This window comes from Camelus ferus, chromosome 17, assembly GCF_009834535.1.
Source record: "Camelus ferus isolate YT-003-E chromosome 17, BCGSAC_Cfer_1.0, whole genome shotgun sequence".
Classification (NCBI taxonomy): domain Eukaryota; kingdom Metazoa; phylum Chordata; class Mammalia; order Artiodactyla; family Camelidae; genus Camelus; species Camelus ferus.
The window spans coordinates 19,075,158-19,097,762 of NC_045712.1; the positions used below are offsets into that span (position 1 = coordinate 19,075,158).

The following is a 22,605-nucleotide window of genomic DNA, read 5'->3' on the forward strand; positions in this document are numbered from 1 at the left end:
TGATTAAGCAGGCAATTCATAAATGAGCTTATTTTGGAGGAGAGGATCATCCTTTTGCCCCAAAGGCCAGCGACATGGCTGGGACATGAGCCCTGTGCTGGGCGAGAGAGGCAGGGGAGGTGGACTAGACACTAAGTGAGCCTGTCCATGGCTCTGTTCTGGCCCTGCCACCCTGCGGCCTCCTTGGCGACAAGACATCTCTCTCTCCCTGGATTGGAGCAGCTTGTGGGAGCCACAGGCATCAGCCAGCTCTCATTCTGGGAAAATTCTGCTGGGCAAGAGGGGACGCAGTGAGGCTTCTTCTCACTGGCTGCAACTCAGAGCCACAGACATCCTCCCGCCTCTCTGGGTCACCTGACCTGGCTAGGACAAGGAGGTCCCATGGTTGTTGGGGGAAGGGGGATGTACCCTGGTTCTATGCACTCTTCCACCTTTGGCTTTGTCCAGAGGGTCTGAAATCTCAGGGGACCTGTTAACATGCTGATTCCCAGGGCCCAGGACCCCTGGAGTCTGTCTCTGGAGGTCTGGGGTTGGGTCTCTGAACTTACATTTCCAACAAGCTCCTAGGTGATCTGAGGACCAGATTTTTCTTTCATTAACTACTTACTGAGGCCCAGATTTTGAACCCACTCTCATAGCCCTCCTCAGTGAGAAAAGGTGTAGCATGGTGTAGGGGACAGGTTCACTTTGAAGCCATACTCTGTTCCACCTCCTAGCTGTGAGACCTTGAGTAGGTCACTATCCATAAGTTTCCTTACGTATAATATGGGAATAAAAAGAGAATCAGCCTCCTAGGTGAAGTTTAAATAATAGAATGCACATAAAACACTGACTATGTGCCTGACACCTAGTAAGCCTTCAACAAAAGACTTTCTCCATCAAAGGGTAGGCCACTTAAGCCTTTGGGTAGATATGACTCTCAATTATTTAGAATGAGTTATTGCCACACAAGGAATCAGGCCCAATTCCCATTTCTTTATCACTCGTCACTCAAGTATTTTGGCAAGTGAGTCTTGAGAAATGGAGATGCCCCTACTTCCAGTCCTTGTTATTTTCTCTTCCTCATCAACACCCTCTTCCTGCCTCAGACAGACACACTCCCAGTGCCCTTCATCCTGTTGGTTGGTGGGGGGCGGGGGGGTAGGGAGCTCCTCCAGTTCCACAGTCCTGGCTCCCGTTTCTCCCTTGGGTTGGAGAAGAAAAGTATAAACGGCACTGCCAGACCAGGAGAGGAAAAGGTGACAAACTGGAGGTCACATCCCTCCTTCCTCCCAGAAGGAGAAAAGGCACCTCGCCAGCGGGGTGTGTGGGTGAGAGGGTCACACCTGTATCAGCCACCAAGTCTCTCCATCGAGGCTTCCACTTAATGGCCCTGAAAGCAGAGGCCACAGTGAGGAGCCAGTGTTCCCAAGTCACCTCCCCACATGGCACGTCTCGAAGAAGGAGTAGGTAACCACAGTCCCAATGGACTCTGGCAACAGTAGCTTCAAGCTTTAGGGAAGCTATGAAAGTAAGTAAAACTAAGGGAATTTCAAGGAAACAAGGATGTGCATGCATGCACACATGTACCTGTACATGTACACACACACACACACACACACACACACACACACACACACACTCGATTCTTCTGAAAAAGTGGGTTGGGAAACAGCGAGTGCCCTGAATGGAACACTAGATGAAGGATGGCTTGGCTCCCCAGGCTTCACGGGGCCAAGGGCAAAGGGGGCTGCCCTCGTCCAAGTCACCAACTCTTTCTTTGTTGACATCTGCACCTTCCTCACTTCTGCCCTTGCCCCCTACAATCTGCTCTCAACAACCAGGGTGTGCTTCATAAAATGCAAATGTCATTCTATCTCCACCCCTGCCTCAAACCCTCAATGGCTCCCCATTTATTTCCGGATAAAGACCCATGTCCTCCTCCCACAATCCACTGCACCCTTCTTTTCCAACCCTGCCAGGCAGAATGGTTCCCACAAGGAAGGGGGGCAAGAACAAGAAGGGCTGGTCGCCATCATCAAGGTGGTGACTGGAGAATACACTATCAACATTCACAAGCACATCCACGGAGTGGGTTTCAAGAAGCATGCGCCTTGGGCACTCAAAGATATTCAGAAATTTGCCATGAAGGAGATGGGAACTCCAGATGTGCGCATTGACACAAGGCTCAACAAAGCTGTCTGGGCCAAAGGAATAAGGCATGTCCAAAACCATATCCATCTGCGGTTGTCCAGAAAAGTAATGAAGACGAAGACTCACCAAACAAGCTCTATACATTGGTTACCTATGTACTTCTCATTACTTTCAAAAATCTACAGTTAATGTGCATGAGAATTAACTGCTGATTGTCTAGAAATAAAGTTCTAGAACCAAAAAAAAAAAAAAAAAAAAAGAGAGACCCAAGTGCTTACAAAGCCCTGAATCTCTTGGCTTTCACTTACCTTTCAAACTCCATTTTCAACCATCTGTATACTCTATAGCCACATCACCACTTAGTTCCGTTCTTCACGCTTCTCCAGCCTCTGGGCCTTTTCACATGCTATTTTGCCTCCTCCTGGATCATTCTTTTCCTCCTTCCCTTAGCAAACTTCTCATTCTTCAAAATTCAGTGTAAATGTCGCTCAGTCAAGAAGCCCTTCCCTTACCTGCTCTCTCTAGTCTATTTTGGGACCCCTAGTCACACCTTCCCAGGCTGCCCTGTGTGTCCCCTTCCTAGCTCTCATCATATGTGTAATTATTTGTCCAATGTCTATTCCTTGTCCCCAGCCTACAACCTCTATGAGGGCAGAGCTGGGTCTTCTTAGTCACTGCGCAATACATTTTTGTGGAATTAATTATACTCAGGGGGTACTAGCATGTCATCTTGGGGTAAAGAACAACAGCCTTTATAGAGTTAACCTTTAAAAAAATATTTGAGCAAAAGGTAGTAGACACTAGGTAGTAGAATTGTTATAATTTTTCTTTTAGAAATCCTTGCAGGTGGAAACCCCTAACTTACAAAGTTAGGGAGTCATTTTTGCTAGGACAGGTTACAGATTAAAAAAAATTAACCGTGCCCTCCAGTGTATTGGCAGTTTCTCAAAGAACATTTGAAGGATAAAATGGAAGGGCACCAGGGACACAAGAACTAAAACCTTAAAATCCAACTAAAGGTAAAATCTCACCGTGGTCCGCCCTCCTGCCTCAGGCCTTTGGAATTCTGTTCTCTCTGCCTAAAGCACCCTCCCCTCTAGCCCTTCTTCGCCTTGAGCACAACGTCCCTCCCTCCTCTCTCTGTAGGCCTAGGGCTTTCAAGGCTTTCAGGACGCTACGCAAACCTCCCCGCTCTAAGAGGAACGCTCCAGTCAGACGCCTGCACGCACGTAGGAACACAAGGCACGTACGCACGCACACAAGGCACGTACGCATGTACGCACGCAAGGCACGCAAGTACGTACGCACATGCGGCTCGCGCTTCTTTCTCGAGGGTCGGCCCACCTGGCCCGTATTCCCCAGCTGGCCTTGGTTACGGTTGATTGTTGTTACAAGCCGGTTTTCCTACCTCATATGAATTCCCCGATGGCAAGATGTGTTAGTCATTTGCAAAAACTCCTTTATTTTTCTATCCTATTTATTTTGAGATTCCTGCTTGTTTGAGATATTTTAATAGTTTCATGGAGGTTAGAGCTGAAAATGTCTTTAAAGATGACAATAATAATAATACAGTAACAGCTGCCATTTGCCAAGGCTTGCCTCTGCCAGGCTGTATTCTAAGAAGGCATGGTATACACGACGTTCCAACAAACAGCACGAAAAAGGTGGGCTCTGTTGTCATCCCATTTTTATAAATGAGGAAACTCAGGCCCAGAGAAGTTAAGCAACCTGCCCATGGTCACACAGCTGGTAAGCAATGAAGCCGGTGAGTCTCCCATGAAGCATAGTAAGCACAGGGCCTAGGGCCATAATACTTTTAAGGGCCACAGAAATGTTTTAATTTCTATAGGAATAAGAGGCAAAAAGGTGAAAATTTAAGCTGAAGCAAAATTTTAACATATAACATTAACATATGTGTCTTTATACTAATGTTGTAAAATATAATTTTTACTTTTTTTTTCTTTCTTTTTTTTTTTCAGGAAGAAGGGATTTGTGAAGGCCAAGTGCTCTAAAAGACCCACAAAAGTCATAATGTGGGCCCTGGTGGAGTCAGAAGTCAAATCAGGTCAGTATGGCCCCAAAGTTCATGTTTTCACTAGTCTAATCTAACCCCTTATTACAGGTGAGGAAATTGAGATCCAAAGCCACACGACAAATGGATGGCAGAGCCCAGCAGACAATGCAGGTTTCCTCTGGTCCAACCATGGTACCCTGTGGTTTGACAGCACCACCTGGTGGTCTTTCAGGGAACTTCCCTTCAGTCAAAGGATGAAGCTAGAGCCAGGGCAGAAGTCCACATAACCCCAAGAAGTAGCTACCATTCTGCCCTTGGACTCCATACTCAGTAGTGGGGAAGCCGGGCCAAGGCGCCAACTCCATGCACTCTCTTTAGGTTGTCATCAGAATTCACACATACCCCCTACACACACACACACACACACACACACCTCCCAGAGTAACAGAGTAACCCTCAGACTTAATATTTATAAAATGCCTAGATCGGCCCTGTTCAATACGAATAGCATAAGTCAATTTGCAATTTGCAATTTTCTAGTAGCCACATTAAGAAAGCAAAAAGAAAACTAATTTTAATAATAGATTTTATTTAATATAGGGGGTCAGCAAACTACAGGCAGTGGATCAAATCTAACCTACCACCTGTTTTCTTAAATAAACTTTTATGAAACAATAAATCCATGCCCATCTGTTTATGTATCAGCCATAGCTGCTTTTACATTGCAACAGAGTGGGGAGGGTGTAGCTCAATGGTAGAGCAGGTGCTTAGCATGCATGAGATCCTGGGTTCAATCCTTAGTCCCTCCATTAAAGAAGTAAATAAACGAACCTATCTCCCTCTCTCCCCAAAACAAAAAAACAATACATTGAAACAGAAAAGTTGAGTATTTGCTTTGTTCAGATGGATGGCCCACAAAACTGAAATTTCTCATACCTAGTCCTTAACAGAGAAAGTCTGTTGATCCTTGATTTAACCCACAATATCCAGATTTGGTCATTTCAGCATGTGATTCAACATTAAAATTATTAATGAGCTATTTTATGTTTTTTATCATACTAAACCTCTGAAATCCATTATGTCTTTTATACTTACAGTACATCTTAGTTTGGATGAGACACATTTCAAACGCTCAGCAGACACATGTGGCTCATGACTATGAAATTGGACAGTGCAGCCTTAGAATAAGGCCAGCACATAGCAAATATAACATAGGTGCTCATTAAATACAGAAATAAATAGGTTCTCCAGAAGAACTAAGCCCTAACATCCTGGAACAGCTTGTAATGAATCAGCCTCTTTCCCATGCTTCTAGAATGGTGCTAGCTATGTGGTACCATCCTTGGGAGAATTGAAAAAATAGTCATTCAAATCATGTTCCGGAAGGCTTACTTTATTTGCAAAATCCCAGCGAGAAAAGCTGCCGTTGTGACAGCCTATCCTCTTCTAAGCAGCTTTGTAGACTTGCTGCTGATAGACAGCATTGTAATAATAATTAATATAACTCATATATGTAGTGCCAGGCACTTGCTAGGCATTTTCTGAGCATTGTTTCATTTAATGACAGAAATAACTGACCTTCCTCAGGAAGCCTACCCCGACCCCCATGCTGGCTCAGGTGCACCTTCTGTGCTCCAAAAATGCCCATTTCCCTCCTGCTCACTGTTCTCACTCTGTACTGTGAGCTCCAAGAAGATCTGTCCCCACTGTGCCCCAGGGGCCCCTGGGAGCTATCAGGTCAATGTGTGTTGCATTCAGTCAAATGACCCTGAGGAACCCAGGCGGTATCTGGCATTTGATTACATCCAGCAGGTGTTTGTCACATACCTCTTGTGCGAGGCTGCAGTGCAAGTTCCAGCAGAATCACATGCACACACGGCCTTTTCTCATGCTCTCTGCTTCTTGCTCTTTCCCACTCAAGAACTTTCCCAAAGTTGGTAAGGAAAACCCAGGCAAGTTAGCCCGATTTGCAGTTTTAAAACTACTAGCTCCTTTGTGGAGTTTCAGGCTAAGAGGCAAACCAGGAAAGACCCAGAAAATTCCTCTGGGGATGATCCTCACAGAGCTGTTGGTTTGCCCAGTTCTTTCTCTGGCCAGTCTGAGGGGCTGCTCTTTGGCCAAATCAGGTAGAAGCGTACCACAGGGCCCTGATTAAGCCAGATGTGCCCGTGAGCATTTTGGTGTCACAAAGAGCTGTGTGCAGGATGACTCCCTTGGCTCCCTACATGCCCAAGCCCTTGTAAGCAATGAGAGGCTGTGTGCACCAACGCTGGATAGACTGCCAGGTAGGGACATCTGACATGTCTAGGATTCCAGGAGGGAACTCATCCCAAGGAAAGGAGGAAGGTGCATTAAGATGACACCAATAACTAAAGTTTAGCTATCAGAAGGCAGGTGTTATGCATTGGATGTGTCCCATCGAAAAACATATGTTGAAGTTCTAACTGCCAATACCTCAGAATGTGACTTTATTTGGATATAGAGTCATAGAAGATATAATTAGTTAAAATGAGGTCATACTGGAGTAGTGTGAGCCCCTAATCCAGTGTGACTGGTGTCCTGATAAGAAGATGGCAATCTGAAGGCAGAGACACAGGGAGAACACCACGTGATGACCCAGGCAGAGACTGAATTTTGCAGCTGCAAATCAGTGGAGGCTGAGGATTGCCAGCAAACCCTCAGGAACCAGGAAGAAGCCAGGAAGGTTCCCCTGCAGATTTCAGAGGGAGCATGATTTTTAGACTTCTAATTTTCAGAACTGTGAGACAAATTTCTGTTGTTTTAAGTCACCCAGTTTGTGGTCCTTTGTTATGGCATTCCTAAACTCATACAGGAAGGGACTTGTGAATTTAGGGTGGTGGCTGAGCTCAAATCCACCCAAGAGCAGCCACAGGACACATCGGGCTCCACAGCAGAGATGGGCTAAATGTTTGAGGATCTTTTCTCCTCTTCTTCCTGGCCACCCGCTCACACAGCATTCCCAGACTTCTCACATCTACAAGTCATGTGACTCGTTCTCACCAGCAGAATGTGACAGGAAGTGACATTTGCCAGCTCCTGGCCAAGGTGGTCAAGGTGGGCGTGTTCTCTCCAGGCTCTGTCTCCTCCCTCGTCCCCCAGTTGTGGGTAGAAGATTCAGGGAACAACTCTGAGGCCCTAGGAGATGGTAGAGCCACCAGATGGGAGAAGCCTGGATCCCAAGACCAGCCTGCGGCAGGTGGCCCACCTGACATCAGATTGCACTGTGCTGTAAGAGATACATCCTTATTTTTTAAATAAGTTTAAGTGACTGGGATTTCAGGGCTGTTTGTTATAGCAGTGAGGCAACACTGACCCATGCAGGTTCTTGGGGATGAGAGAAACGGAAAGAAAACATGGAACAACTTCTGTCCTGAACTGTGGGATACTGGGACCGAGTAGTTCTGCTGTAGGTCCTTCAACAGAGTGTAGAGAGTAAGGACAGGGAGAGGACCCCTGTCCCCTGAGCACCTGACGGACTTAATGAGCCCCTCCTCTGCTCCCAGCCTGCAGCTAGAGCACTTGGAGGTTCCATGGTTTCCCTCAGGAGAGCAGCACTGCTGGTGATGGTGTGGGTGGGGAGCCCTGCAAGGGGCTGAGCCCCGTGAGGGCAGACAAGAGGCAGCAGGTGGGCCCCCCAAGTCCCAGAGGTGCACCCCACCCACGGTAACACTCGTGCCCATTTTTTCCCGGCAGAGGAGGCAGGGATGGAGAGAGGGAGGGTGGGTGGGTGGGGTTGGCAATGTCTCTGCTCTGCAGGGTCCAGATGGGCCCTGGGAGAAGGAAGCAGCAGCTTCCGAACCCCCAGTGGGTTCACATTAGCTGGTCTGTTCGCCCTGGAAAGTTGAAGACACTACTTTTGATGTAAAAGGTCTTTGTGATGGATTGGGACCGGGCGTGAGTTGGAGCCCTGGTGTCCTTCATGGTGTCGCCTGGAACACAAGGGCCCAGGTGAGCAGGGGCCACCCCTCCTCCTGCCATCCTGACCCCAACCCAAAGGGCTGAGGGTCAAACAGGCAATCACTGCCACAGCTGCCTCAGTTTCAAACAGTGATGTTTCTGTGCAGTTAGGAACAGCACTGCCCCTTGGATGCCTTGACCCCTACCTCAGGCCTCCCCTTCCTTCCTAGGATCCAATAGTTAAAGGGTACATCTGGGAACCTCAACACCCTGCTTTGGCTCCATGACCAGGATCTGCCTGGGTGGGTGGCACTCAGGTCATTCTAATTGTTAACTACTTTGACCTCCTTCTTACCCCAAGCCCACCGCTCATCACATTTCTCCCTTTGTCTAGTGACACCCCGCCCATCCCAGTGCTCCACAGTCAGCACTACCAGGGTCCTGTCCAAGGCTGAACTGGCTCCCCAAATGCCCATAGGCTGCAAATCCTGCCTGTGGAATTAATGATAATAATAATAATAATGATAATGTTAATACCAGTTACCATTTCTTGAGCATTTACTATGTGCCAGGCACCAGACTGGTGCTTTCTATGTATAAAAGGCATCTGGAGCTGACCCAGCTGGGGCCCAGACAGTGCCTTCAATCCTTCTTCCCATGGCTGTTTGCACCCACTGGGATGACGCAGCTCCTGTCTGAAACTGTTGGGGAAGGGGGACAAGTGGTCAGCAGAAGGTCTGTCATCTGTTCCCCATCTGGCCTCTGAACTGGCTGGGTTAGGGGCATGAGGCCAGAGGGTTACAGAATGTTCCAGAGCTTCTGGGAGCAACTGAGGGCTTAGCAGAACCACTATGGAAGAAAACAGTCTCCCTGTCTGGGCCCCAAACCCAGCACTGCCCTAGTACCCAGGGGGCATCCAGAATCAGCTCCCCAGCAGGCCTTCCCTGACCACCCCATCTCCCATAGCAGCCCCCTAGTCTCCATTTCCTCCTAATGTCTTTCTATAGCTTTGACCATCAAGTGTGGTCCATGGGCTGGCAGCAGCAGTGTCATCTGGGAGCTTGTTAGAAGTGCAGAATCTCGCCCCATCCCTAACCCCACTGCTGGATCAGAACCTACATTTTAACAAGATCACCAGATGGCTCCTGTGACGGTGAAGATTTGAAAAGTGCAGCTGGGTAGCACGGACCACTGCCTGACACTATATCATATATCCGTGTGTGCTGTCAGCCCACTCTGAGGAGCCATGTCTGTCTTGTTTCCTGTTGTCCATCTCGGAACAAAAAGAGCCTGACACACATCAGGTGCTCAATAAACACTCATTAAATGAATGAATGAACCAGAATTCAAACCCAGCCTCATAATTTCAAACTGAGTCACTCTTCTGTGCCTGTTCATTCACTAAATCATTTTGGGGCAGAGCTGGGATTCAGTGATTCCAGATCTCCCTCAACTGGCTGTTCTGAATGACAGGACTACAGGTTAAATGAATGAATGTGTGTCCTACCCACCTCATGGGGCTTTGTGAGGATAGTTTCTGTTCAGAGTGCTTTTTCCTCAAAAACTCTGTGACATACAAATGGAGGGACTAATTTATTCCCATTTTTCAAATGAGGAAACAGGCCTGGAGAAGATAAGGTTCTTGTTCGAGCTCATACCACTTGGAAGTGGTGGGGACAGGATTTGAACTCACACTTTCTGACTCCAAATCAAGGCCTCACTCCCTAGTTCATATTCATTTATTCCACAGTTGTCGAGTGCCAGCCCTAAGCTGGGAGCTTGGAGGTTACAAATACAGTTAACTAAGAAGTCCTAAGGAACCCCAAGGGCTCACCAGGCTAGGTGGATACTCAAGAAATGGTGACGCAGTGGGACCAGTGCTTGTTGCAGAAACAGAAAGATGGGCTCAACTAATCTGCCTGGAGGACTCTTGGAAGACTTCCCAGAGGAGGTGACATGAAAGTTAGCAGAGGGAGGGTCAGGAGGAGCATTCTAGGTGGAGAAACCAGAATATGCAAAGGCCTGGAAGTCCTGCTCAGAAAACAGTGAGCCAGAGGGATGAGCTGGTTAGTGAGTGGATAAGGGATGAGGCTGGGCCTGCCTGAGAAACCCTGGAATGGCAAGAGGGTGGTGGCCCTTACCCACATGCCAGCCATACTCCCAGGATGACAGGATCGCGTACAGAAACTTCTCCTCCAGCTTCTGTTGATGCCGCTCCTGGAGGTATAAGTCCCTGGCCTTGGCCATCGTGGGAGATGCCTTGGAAGAGCAGCTGCAGGGTGCTCGGGGGGACCTGCCTCATTGCTAAGCCCTCTGGCTTGGTCTGGCCTGTTGACCCTCGAGTTGCTCTTTGGGCCTCCCAAACTCGGTCTCCCTTGGGCTGAGGGCCCTGGACACCCACTCCCCTGGACAGCCGATCCTGGACCTCCCTGGTCTCCAGCTTGCTGTCACGGGAGCTAGTGGCTGGTGATGGCCCCACTCCCAAGGCTGACCTGAAGGGGGCCCGCTGGAGCCGCTTCCTGGGCATGGGCCCCTCCTTTGGGAGCTTGTGGCCATAGTTGATGTTCCAGGCAACCCTGGCAGCGACCTCCTTCTGGATGTGTTCCTGCCAGCAGGCTTGGTTCTGGGAGGTGAACAGATGCCTCATGGCGGTGGGGGAGAGGGTGGGGAAGGGAGGAAACATTCTGCAGCCTGTGTTTGCACTGCTGGTGCCTTGTTTCCAAGGATATGTGCAGCCAATGAGGTCTGTGTTGCCAAGGCCCTACAGGAGAGGAGGGGCTGGGCTGCTTAAGGGACTGGGGGCCACCTACAGACTGTGTGACAGACCAGGCTAGAAAAGGGAGCAAAGGCAACACTACCCAGGGTGCCTGGCAGAGGGCTATTTTCTGCCCTAGAGGGCCCAGGCCTCCCCCACTATACCCAGAGGGTACCAGGTGGCACATGGGGTTCCACAGTCTCTATTCCATTCAGCAAACCCCAGTGTACACCTACTATGTGCCAGGCACCCAAGGGGGTCCAAAGAGAGGCCCAGTCTCCACCCCCAGCAAGCTCTGGACACTTGGCTGGGGCCGAGTTCCTCAGACACACTCTGCCACTGCATGGCCTCATCTGTACAGTGAGATAATCATGGGAACTACCCTAATGTCGAGAATGACAGGACAGTGTATAACCACCGGGGACAGTGCCTGGCTCAGAGGAAGCTATCAAAAATGTCAGCTGACGATTAAAAAGCACCTGCCAGGTACCAGCTGCCAAGCTGTGCTCTGTATGCCTTAAGCATCCCTCCTCCGTCACTGGGGCTCTCACCACCTCCTTTCCAGGTGGGGAAGTGGGGGTGGGAGAAGTGCTGTGCCTGCCCCAGGGCACACTGCTGTGTGTGGTGGTGCCTACTCTGTGCCAGGCCCTGGGCTGGGGGCTGTACCGAGTGACCTCACTCAGTCCTCCCACTGGCTTACTAATAGGCTCTGTCTTATGTCAGTTTTTCAGATGAGAAAACTGAAGCTCAGCAATGTTAGATGGTTGCACCGGGACTGACCCCAAACCCCACATCTGTGTTTCAGACACAAAACTCTGACAGAATGTTGACAAGCATCATGAGAAAGGCACAGGCAGGGTGAGGCAGAGGAGGACCCACCGGTCACCTCAGCAGCACCAGTAGTCAGCCTCCTGGATCCTCACACCCTCTGCTGGGTGTGCTCTCCTTTATTCATTCAACATTCACTTGCTCTTGACCCTGTGCCAGGCACTAAGGGTATAGGCTTCCTGCCCTGAAGGTTTCTCAGTTCAGAAAACTGGACAGAGGGGCAGGCAAGGAATTAGGAGGATGGTCCAGGAAGTCTTCCTGGAGGAAGTGTCTTTTGATTTTGACTGAACCATGAACACTGCACACTGGCTCTGTTGCTAAGGGGTGGGGTGAGGGAAGGATGGAGGAAGAAAAGTTAGGGGGCTGGACCCTGGGGTCAAATGGTCATGGAGCAGGGTCTGATGCCAGAACTCAAGAAAGCTCCTGGGTCGAGACTGCCCCCTCCCCCAGACTGGTAAGTCCAGGTGTCTGGAGCAGAAGAGGGAACAAGTGGGTGTCCCCTTCCTCGGCGCTTCAGAGACCCCTTGCGTTCCTGACAGACCACTGGGCTGCCCTCGGTGCCCTGCAGTTCCTGTGTCCAAGGCGACCTCTGGCGGTCGTCGTGACAACAGCCCATGTGGCAGACAACCAGACCTGCAAGTGGACAGGCTCCCCCAGAAGGGGAGGGGAGTGGGAGGGTGCAGGGAAGTGCCCTCAAAGTGCTGCCTTCCAGTGGGTCCCAGAACAGCCAATGACCCACAAGGAGAACTGCCTTCAGATTCAGTTCCTGTGTCTGTGGGAACCAACCCTGTGCCAGGCCCCTGTGAGCTGCACACAGCCTTCTGACCCCGTTCAAGGCCCCAGATTTTTTAATTCAGACTTTCTGGGTTTTAACACGATCTTGATCATCACTCACACACTCTGAGCCCTGGCAAACTCTGTAAAAAACTGGGGATAATCCTGAGTCAGTGCCTGGCATTGTTATTTGCAATTTTTCTTACTCTAGAATTAAAAACTTATTTAAAAGCCACCAGTAACCTCTGGGAAGATGTGGGGCAGGCGGCAGGCCTGTGCTAAGGGAAAAGGGGTCAACTGCTTCTCAAAAGCCAGGGGAGGCTGGGGGGTGGGGGAGGGGGTGGTGTGAGCAGGGACACAGGTGCATCTGACTCACCTGGCTCTCCTCCCACCTCTCCCGCCATGCCCCCAGGCTACCAAGGACCCACCCTACCCACTCCCAAGGATGCGGTCCAACCTTAATCTCCAGACTTCGGCTCTGTCCATAAGGGCCTCTCCTAGGACTTAGTGCTTATCTGTCTTTAAAGTAGCCCCTCTGGATTTAAGCTCTCAGAGCCAAAGAATCATTTTAGGCACCTTGCATGAGTAATAGTAATTTTGTGAACCTTACCACGGAGTGGATACAGTGATATTCTTCATGTGCATTTTTGTCAGTTAACTCCAGAACACTCTATGGGGTAGATCCCATTACCCTGTTTCATGGGAGAAAAAATGGAGGCACTGTTTTCAGTGAGGGTAAGCAATCTGCCTGAGGGTCAAGGCAGGACCAGGATTTGAACTTACTAGCCTGTGCTAATAACCACGTCACTAAATGTCTTCCCCACAAACCACCCTTTCCCTCACTGAGGCACCCCTTCCACTGTGCCTTGGGTTGCTGAATCTTGCCAACTTTCAGGCAGCCCCTCTCCCAGCAGCTCTGGGTCGGGGAGGGCCTGCCGAGGCCAATCAAGGGATGGATGAGTTGTGGGACCATTCTAGAGGTTACTCTTGGGATGGATGTTTCCTATGATCTTCCTATTTTATGGATAAAGGCACTGAGGCACAGAGAAGCCTGAGGTGTTTGAGCTGGGGAGTAGCAGAGCTGGGATTGGAATCCAGACTTGAACCTGCAGCATCTGACCTGCTGCTTTCTAAGCATTTCTTACACATTAAGGTTATTGTCCTGTACCAACTGGGCCTGAAGCTGGCATTTCTGGGGCTTGGTGCCTCTGCCAAGACATCACTCTCCTCTGAGATCATCCCAGCAGTGTTCAGCTTCAGCTTTGCCCTAAGAATGCCCATGCCGACAGGGAGAGGCATCCTGGTGCCAGGGAGGGCGGTGGTCAGGGCAGAGGGAGTAACATGAGCAATAAAAGGCTTTGCAGGTTCTTTCATCCCCGAGCTTTGTCCTGGGGAGATAAGCACGCCCCAAATATGAAAACGCCCTTGGAGGTGAGCCAAACATCAGGCTCGTAAATCCCCCATCTCCTGCCTGCCTGCTTTGGAGAACTCTTGAGGAAGAGAGAAGGGGTGTGGGGTGGGCCACCCTAAATTCCTTGCACATGAGCTGGTCCCCTGTAGGCTCAGGGGCCCAGACAAAAGCCTTATCACAAAGCAAAAAAGATCCCTTTGTTTAGAAGGATTCCTCCCACCATGTGTTTGGGCAGCATCCTGAGGACAAAGCCAGAGGGGGAAAATCTTGGGTTTAGGCTTGCCTTGAGCGATGTGACATTTTCACTCCCTCTTGGAGTTATGATTTGCTATTGTGAGGAGAAAAAGAAAATTAGCTAAACAAGATGTGTTTCTGGGAAAAAAGAGTTTTCATTAGTGAAATACTCTGATTATAAAAGCTCCTTCCACCCCACAAGCTGATGGAGACTTGGAAAGATTCCATTCCTTTGGCCAAACACTAAGGCCAAAGGGCACTTAAATTAACGATTTTGCTCCCCATTTAAAGTACAAATTTGAGGGGTTGACAAGAGTTGAGCATTCATTTTGCCATTAACCTTTAATTCTGCTAATTTTTAAGTCTGTGCAATTTTAAATGAAAATTAAATCCCTATGCGCCAGACTCGTTTTACATCAAACTCATTAAAATGCAGCTTTCAAGGACCCTTTGAAGTCTTAAGACTAGACATATGGTCAAGGGCCCACGTGTTTATAAGTGCATTGGAAACAAAGAGACATGTTAATAAAATGTTTCCTTCTTGGCAGCATTGCTGATGAGTGCTTCCCTGGGTGCAGAAAGAAATTCAACCAGGAAGAGGCTGGAAGGGGGCAGGCCTCCTCTGGGTTGGAGATCTCTGCAGGGCAGCTGCTGTCTGCCTAATCTCCATCGGCCACCAAAGGGTGATGGTCCAGCCAGCTCTTGGTTGGAAAGGGGCAAAGTCAACCAGTGAAAGTCAGAAAGGACCTGGCACCTGGCCTGTCCAGGATCAAGTTTAAAAGTTTTCAAGGTGTTTGCAACAAACAATAGTCAGTTCCCATAGGAGCAAGTAAGAGTTGCCCTGTGGTTCCAGCCACTGACCAGCAGAGAGATTCACAGATTTCACCCTGCGATGTCTTTGACATAAGCAGCAGGGAACTCCGAGGTGCAGCCTCGGGTGCTACCAAGCAGCCTGTCTAGGAGGTACGTCACCTCTGGCAGAGACAGCAGTGGCCAAGACGCTGACAGCTCCCAGTGGGATTTCATCTGATCCTCAGGCTCACCCCCGCACGCTCTGAGAGGCAAAGCAACCTTCTGGAGGCCAGCCAGTGAGAGGCTAAGCCAGCTTAAGCCCTAGCATACCTGATGCCCAAGTCCAGCTGTTAATTTACAGATGCTGCCTTCCCAGAAACCAGCCAGGCTTCAACAAGGTATAGAAACCAATGGCTGGGCCCCTGTGCTCCTCTGTGGGCAAACACAGCCTCTGTGGCCTCTCCAGACCCACTGGACAGAGCCTGCACTCCCCAGAGCCCATGGACCTCCTGCGGTCCATAAAGTCATTCACAGCACAGGCCCACAGAAACCTCCTTCCCTCCCATCTTCCTCCCACCTCTCAGAGGTACACAAATTGCATCCTGATCAACAGCTGCGTATCAGGAAGAAACACACAAAAGGACCTAGAAGCGTCTTCCTTCTCTGCCTTTCCCTCCACCCCTCACCTCCAGTGAGGGACTCCCTATCACCATGACGACTGCCAGGGGCTTGCCTAGGGGTGGGGAGCTCCTGGGTCCCCTTGCTTCTATGCTCCTGCTCCCACAGTGGGATAACTTGGGAGGTAAAGCTCCCACTCGGGACAAAAGGCGGGGACCCAGGATCTGCCCCAAGTGAGCTTTGGGACTGCAAATGTCACTGCAGCACCTGAGTAAGTGTCGAGGGTAGGAGGTGGCAAGGGGCTAGGTATGTCCTAAGGATGAGGCAAGCAGCTCTCTGAGCAAAAAGGAGAAGCAGACGGGCGAGGAACTGATGGGGGGAAGAGGAGTGGGGTGGGCGGGGCGGCACCATGAAATCCAAACCCTGCTGTACAAAGGTGGTAGGATGACAGGTGTCACAGCTTCTTACCTGAATAAACTCCCTAAAATGAGGGTTTCCCAGGTCATCAGGAAAAAGGCTTTCTCTCTCTCCCTTTTTAAAACCACATCCTTCCCCTAGGTGTGTTCCATATCTGGGACTCTTATCCAGGACAAACCCCAGCAAATCTCTCTGGGAGGTTGTGTTGGGATCTGCACCCCCCACTCTCAGGCCAGTCCTTTCTGGATAAACTCCCACAGAGGCCCGCGGAGAAGCAGGACGTCCCCCCATAAAAGGAGGCAAGGCTTCCTCTCAAGGCAAGTTGCTTAACCTGCGTCCTTTTGGCCAGGGTTTGGGAGAGCTGGTCAGAGACTCAAACCATTTATTCAGAAAGGGCACCATCCAAGAACACCCAGGGAGCTCACGGAGCAAACGTTGTATTTAATAAGTTATAAGATACAATTTACAGTTGGCGTTTCGTTCCAGTTTCGCTTCCACGTCCCAGTTTATGAGGCCTGTGGTCCTTTCACATCAGGCTTCAGGCCGCTCCAGTTTCCAACAGGTGGGCTCTGCCAACACTTGCCCCCTGCCCCCACGTGCTACCCCTCAGGAAGGGTCACCCACCTCACCCTATTCCATCCACGGAGGCACTCACGATGACAGAGGCCACTTCCCCAGGGCTAAGCAGTCAATCTGAAAGGCCTGCCTGCCAGACCACACCGCAGTCAGGCAGCCCTGAACACTAACTTTATTCCAAAGCAGGTCTGCAAAATGCTTTATACCCCATTTTTGGAATTTTGCACCTGCGTATTGCTTTCCAAACAGCCTCAGGTGACACATGGTCAGGGCCAAACACACGGTCATGGTCAGCCACGTAGCTTTCACTATTTCTGCAAGTGGTAAAGGACCACCAATGAGCTAATGTCCTTCCCTCCCCTTCCACCATTCCCTGACTTTCAGCCAAAGGTCGGCAGGACTTTCTTTCTTCCCTCTTTAATTATTTCCCAGGAAAAGTGACGCTGAGGCTGACTGGGGGTGGTCGTGGCGTGTTGTGTCACGTGACAGGCCTCCGCTAACACAAGGACCCACCTGCGGTCTCTGTGGACGTGCTGGTAAAGACTCAGACTGACAGATGGCTGGAGCGTGTGTTAAGGACGAGGTTGGTTAAAAATAAAGGGATCTTTGGCAAGTGAGGGGCTGCTTGCCACTGCAGAATTTCCTCAGAGCCAGCGAATGAAACAGGCTTTAAAAACAAAAACAAAGACATGGCCACCAAGACGGTCACACGCAATGACTTTGCAGGGAAACAGTAGCGGGATGAGGGGAGAGGCACCAAGAAGCCATGTGGGCCAGTCCATTACCGCAGACACCCTGCCCTTTGAGAGACAGGGTCAGGGTGGTAATGAGTAGTGTTTAAACAATGGTGTCCACCTAAAACCATTTTCTTACGTGATACGGGCACAGGAAGAGGTGAAGATGATTTTAAGACATCATCTTTTCTAAATAACAGCCTAACGAGGTCTCCTCTTTTCCCTGGCCTTCTCCTCCCAAGACTTGTTTTGTAAACTGGCTAGCCAATTTCATTTCTTAAATATGTCAGCCTTGTCTGTGTTCTCAGTCTGTCTGTAAGGGGTGGTCTTTGCCGTAAGAGGTCCAATTTGCTGGGCCTATTGGAGTTTGCATTTCCCGAGTCCCCAACATATCCCTAAGGAGTCAAGTCTAGGACTTCTTTCTGAAGGTACTTTAAAAAAAAAAAGGGCAATGTTTTTGGGATGGGGGTTTCAGACCCACAAACAGGCTGAAGGACTTTGTATAAAATGAGTTACAAACAAGCAACAAAAGCAACCACCAGAACTCCTCCCACGATGTGATGAGAACTGTTTTAAGGCACTGTGACATGGAAGGGGCTGCCAGGGATGTGTTCCTCTCCCCACTTCACGGCCAGAACGTAATCCCCCTTTTCCTTGACGACGTACGTGACATTGTACTGCTGGTTGCCCACATGCTTCATGGAGACCTCTTCGCAGGGGGTGGTGGGCCCGTGGACCCCGATCAGCAGCATGTTGGAACCTGGGAGGCAGAGGAAGGTGGTTACTCCATGAGGATGCATCCCAGAAGGCAGAGTAAGAGGAGGGGATATGGGAGCCAAAGAAAAGACCTCAGTTACTGCCTACTGAGCTTCTCTGATGATGCTGGGGACCTTTGAGAAGTGGGAGAGTGTGGCAGTGATGAGCAGGGCTCATATGGGTTCAAGTCCCTGCCCTGCCACTTCCTAGCTGGGTGACCTTGGATATGGAACGTCACCTGTCCCTGCCTTTGTGTCCCCATCTGTAAACAGGATGGCACTAGCACCTACTTCAGGGGCTTGCTGTGAGGTTTAGAGGAGTTATTATATGTGAAGCACATGGTAAGGATTATGTAAGGGTGGGCTATTCTGATCACATTTTTTCTTCTAAGAACCATAAGGAAGGTTATTCCCACTTCACAGAAGAGGAAACTGACTTTCAGAAAGAGATGTAGTAACTTTCCCAAGGACACACAGCTGATAAGCTTTGGGAAGGAAGGAAAGAGTAAGTAAGTGGTGGAACCACGATTCCAGCCCAAATGTGCTAGATGCCAGGACCCAGGGAATAAACATTGACACCCAGATAAATACCCAAGTTCAAGCTGCAATTAAAGCATCTGGTGGCAGAGAAGAGGCCAGGTTACTGATTCAGTGTAATGGGGATAATGCTACCATTCCTATGTATCTTAAGGTCATTAGAAAAAAACCAATAGGCAAAAGAGGAAAATGATTTTAAAATATTTAAGTGCAGGGGGGAGGGCATAGCTCAGTGGTAGAACACGTGCTTAGTGTGCACAAGGTACTGGGTTCAATCCCAAGTACCTCCATTAAAAACCAAATAAATAAGCCTAATTACCACCCCCCCCAAAAAAAGTGCAGAATAGGATAATAAACAAGATTACCTGCAAATGGTTGGGTTACATGGGTGGGTGGGCACTGCAGACAGAAGCACACAGAGGGTGACCCCCCAGCCCCTCCCTTCCCCGAGCAGGGCCAGGCTGCCTACCGGCTTTGCTGCAGTCCACCAGGAAGGAGCTCTTCTGGCCCACGAAAGCCTTCGAGAGCCCCGCCCCCTTGGAGGTCACCTTGCTGGCGTCAGAGGATGCCTTGGGGATGGCGCTATAGCAGGTCTCCGTCGAGGACCTGGTCACTGACTCCACCAGGATGGATGAGGTCTCGTTGGCCAAGCCAGGGCTGACCAGACGCTGGCCTAGGACACGGAAGGGAGGGAAGCAGGCGTGACTGGCCAGAAGAGGCAAGTGCCCCACACTGAAGCCGCAGGAGAGCCCCTGCACCCCAACACTTGGATCTGAAAGCCGCCACATCCCTACCTCACACCGCCAACACCCAGACCTAAATGCCACAACTTCCCCATTTCACATCCACAATGTCTTCTATGGGGTTCTAGGGTCCTGCCCCTCACAACTAGGATCTGGCTTTCTTGGCATATGGGAGAGTCTAGCCTTGAATGGCTTGACCTGGAAATCCCTCCTATATAACTACAGGTGCCACCCTACAGAACTGACATCTTTCCATTTATATAAAATACTCTACATATAAATACTGTAGAAGTGTGGGAGGACACTGACAAAACATCAACAATGATTCTCTCTGCATATGATTTTTCTATCTGAATTTTTAATTTTTCTGCAGCAAACTTATACTACTCATATGACAGTGAACCAAGGACAGAGAGATGTGGAAGGAATTCACAGTATTTATGGTGGTTACCTTCGGTGATGGGCTGTGAGGTGGTTTTTACCGTTTGATACTTTTGTCAGTGTTCTGAAGGAGGCATATTTTTATAGATTTAATAAAAACTTTTGATTATTTTAAAAGTGAAGGTTAGAAATGAGGGGATTTTTCAGGCCCTGACCTAAAACAAATACGTCAGATCTCAAGTATGTAAACATTTCTGTTAGAGACAGAAAACCATCTAACATGCTTTCTCAACTCCCATTCTGCCGGCTTATTTTGCAAATTTCGAACATGCACTCCCCTCTGACATGTCCTACCATTTCCTTACGTTCAAGACTCAAGTAAATTAAACATATCTAAAATCATCCAGTTTCTACTTCTGAATAGCTCTGCTGATAATCTGAGAAGATCAGCTCCACAGTGGGGGAGAGTAACTTCAAAGGTGTTTGGTGGTTACCTGTCACCTTGGCCTTGAAAGGACTGCCCACGATATGGTTGGGCCCACCATATTTGACGCCAATCAGGTAGTTGCCAGGAGCCATGGGGGTGTACATGACTTTGTACCCTTCTGGGGTCTCCTGGCAATCCATTTTAACCTTGGAGGGCCCTTCAATGGTGACGGATAACGTCCCTGGCCCTGCTCGGGTGGTGTTGATGAAAAATTCAGACTGGATACCTGGGAGAAAGGGAGAGGGAATAAAGACCATGCGGATGGTTTGCAGTGACGAGGGGGTGTGATTTGGGGAGTGTTGCGGGGCTGAAGCAGTGTCAGGACACACACAAGTCCCCTCACTGAGGGGGTCACCTTGGCCACATGGGAACCCACTGGTACTAGCTCTCAGCTCCTGGCACAGAGAACTTTAGGCCCTGGGGGGTGGTAACACCCTTTCCAAGGCTCAGGCAGGGGTGTGGCTGACATTCTGCCTGCCAGCACCCACTGCCCTGTTCTCTCCCCTGGGCGCTGTGAGCTTGAAGTGCTGCTTCAGTCCCCAAGGGCCAGCTCTGCCTCCAGGTGTGGGGGAAAAGTAAGACTCTCTGACTTTTCCCTTCTCTGGGTGGACTTGGAGAAGCCCAGGCGGCCCAGCGTCTCCTCCTTCCTCCTCAGGCTCCTCGCCTCAGACACCATGCCAAAGACCGGGGCAGCCGCTAGGATCTGCCTGCCCCCTACTTTTGCCATGGATCCCAGCAACAAAAACAGGACCAAACGGCAGCTCGTGCTGATTCCCACTCGCACCACTCAGGCTCCAGATCCCATGCCCATCGTTTTACATGCCCAGTGTTTCTTCTTTCACAAACGACACTGAGATTCAGGGAGGATCCACCATTTGACAGTCACAGCTGAATGAGAAAGTGGCAGAGCTGGGATCAGAGCAAGTCCGCGTGGCTCCGAAGCACAGGTCCGTCTCTCAGCCACCAGATGCTCTAATCGCAGCCCCAGGACATTCTGCTTAGTCCATGAAGACCTCCTACACAGACATTCTGCCTTGTGACAAAAGAAAAGTTGGGCCCAAAGAGAGTGCCAAGCAGTGACCACTGTAGGATTCCTGCCTGAGCTCAATGCCCTGCAAAAGCCCTGACTCTTCCAGGCTCCCTTCCAGTCCAGAGGGAGAAGAGGTTGTCAGTGAGGGTTACCTGGGGGCCAGGACATCAGCTGTACACTCGCTACAGTGCCCTCTACGGGGCATCCCTGGCATAGCGTCCCCATGCAGGGTGGTGTCTTTTCCAGAGCCCTGGATGCCACCCCAGCTGGGAACTATTTTGGTTTAATTACAGCTCTGAGGCCAGAGAAAGAATTATTGTTCTGGTTATCAATAAAACAAAGGAGCTGCTATCATGCAACCCCCAAACACAACCCAGCTGTTTCTGGAAGCTCCTGAGGCTCCTGTCCCAGGGCTCCTCCCCACCCCCCACCCCCGCCCCACTATCTCAACCTTGTATTTAAAACATGCAGCCCAGAAGCCCCTCACGCAGCCGAAGCAGGGCTGTGTGGGGAAAGGAGGGGGTATGCACAAGAAGGGACAGTTTCCAGGAAGTAGCTGCAAGTGACAGTAAGGAAAGATACTTTTAAAGTGAAGATGAGAAGAGCTGGGTGCAGCGGAGAGGAGCCCCACACTTTTACACAAGCTGCTCCAGAGAAACATCAGTTGACCCTGACTGTGAGGGCCCAGAAAGGAAGATGGGGTGGGAAAAGGGCAACAAGGAATCACAGGACAAGAGCAACCTATCAGGTGGGCTCCCGTACTGTTCTCATTTTACAGGAAGTCACATGAGGCTCAGTGAAGTCACATAACTCGCCCCAAGTCACAAAGCGGGGGCGGGGCAGACAGAACTCGGGTTTAAACATAAGATCTGTCTGACCAGCTAAAGGCTCCGGGATGGGAGAGCAGATGGGAGAAAGGAGACTGCTGCCTCCAGCTAGAACCAGTACCCTAGACATCTCTGGGTGTGGCGGTCTTCCCTGCGCCCCCACGTGTGTACAGATGAGTTCCTGTGAGTTTCACACAGCCCTACTCCATCCAAGGTGGATGAGGGGTAACGGGAGGGAAGAAGGCTCTTCCCTTCCATCTTGTGCACACTGGAGGGGGCTCCTGGAGCATTTCATCAGGAAAATGGCTCTTCCCATCGAAGAGTCTGACTCCCTGGTCTAACTCCCAACCTTCTCAGCCACTCTGCAGCAGAGTCCCACCCGAAATTCTCCACATTCCCCTGCTCCAAAACCTGCAGGATGGACCATGTAAAGCTTGAGCCAAGAGATACAGCAAACCCACCCATAAAGATACAATGAAGCCTGCTTTGTTCCGAAGGTCTGCACGCAGGCCCTCCAGCAGCCGGGCATAGATACCTTTTCATTCCATGCACACTGCAGCTGTGTAATCTGGGGATGGATATTTGGGAAAAGGCCTGGGAACGGGACAGCTAGAAAAACAAGACGCCTTCCCCTTGACAAG

General features: G+C 50.0%; 1 protein-coding gene across 1 annotated transcript in view; it reads right to left on the reverse strand.

Moving 5' to 3' along the window:
* Window positions 1-16,315: 16,315 nt before the first annotated feature.
* Window positions 16,316-22,605, reverse strand: part of FLNB (filamin B) — a 128,528-nt gene continuing 122,238 nt past the window's right edge. Inside the window, 3 exon segments of the mRNA XM_032458196.1 lie at window positions 16,316-17,964; window positions 18,966-19,169; window positions 20,115-20,333. Of these exon segments, the coding sequence (XP_032314087.1) occupies window positions 17,777-17,964; window positions 18,966-19,169; window positions 20,115-20,333 (611 nt within the window). The 3' untranslated portion in view covers window positions 16,316-17,776.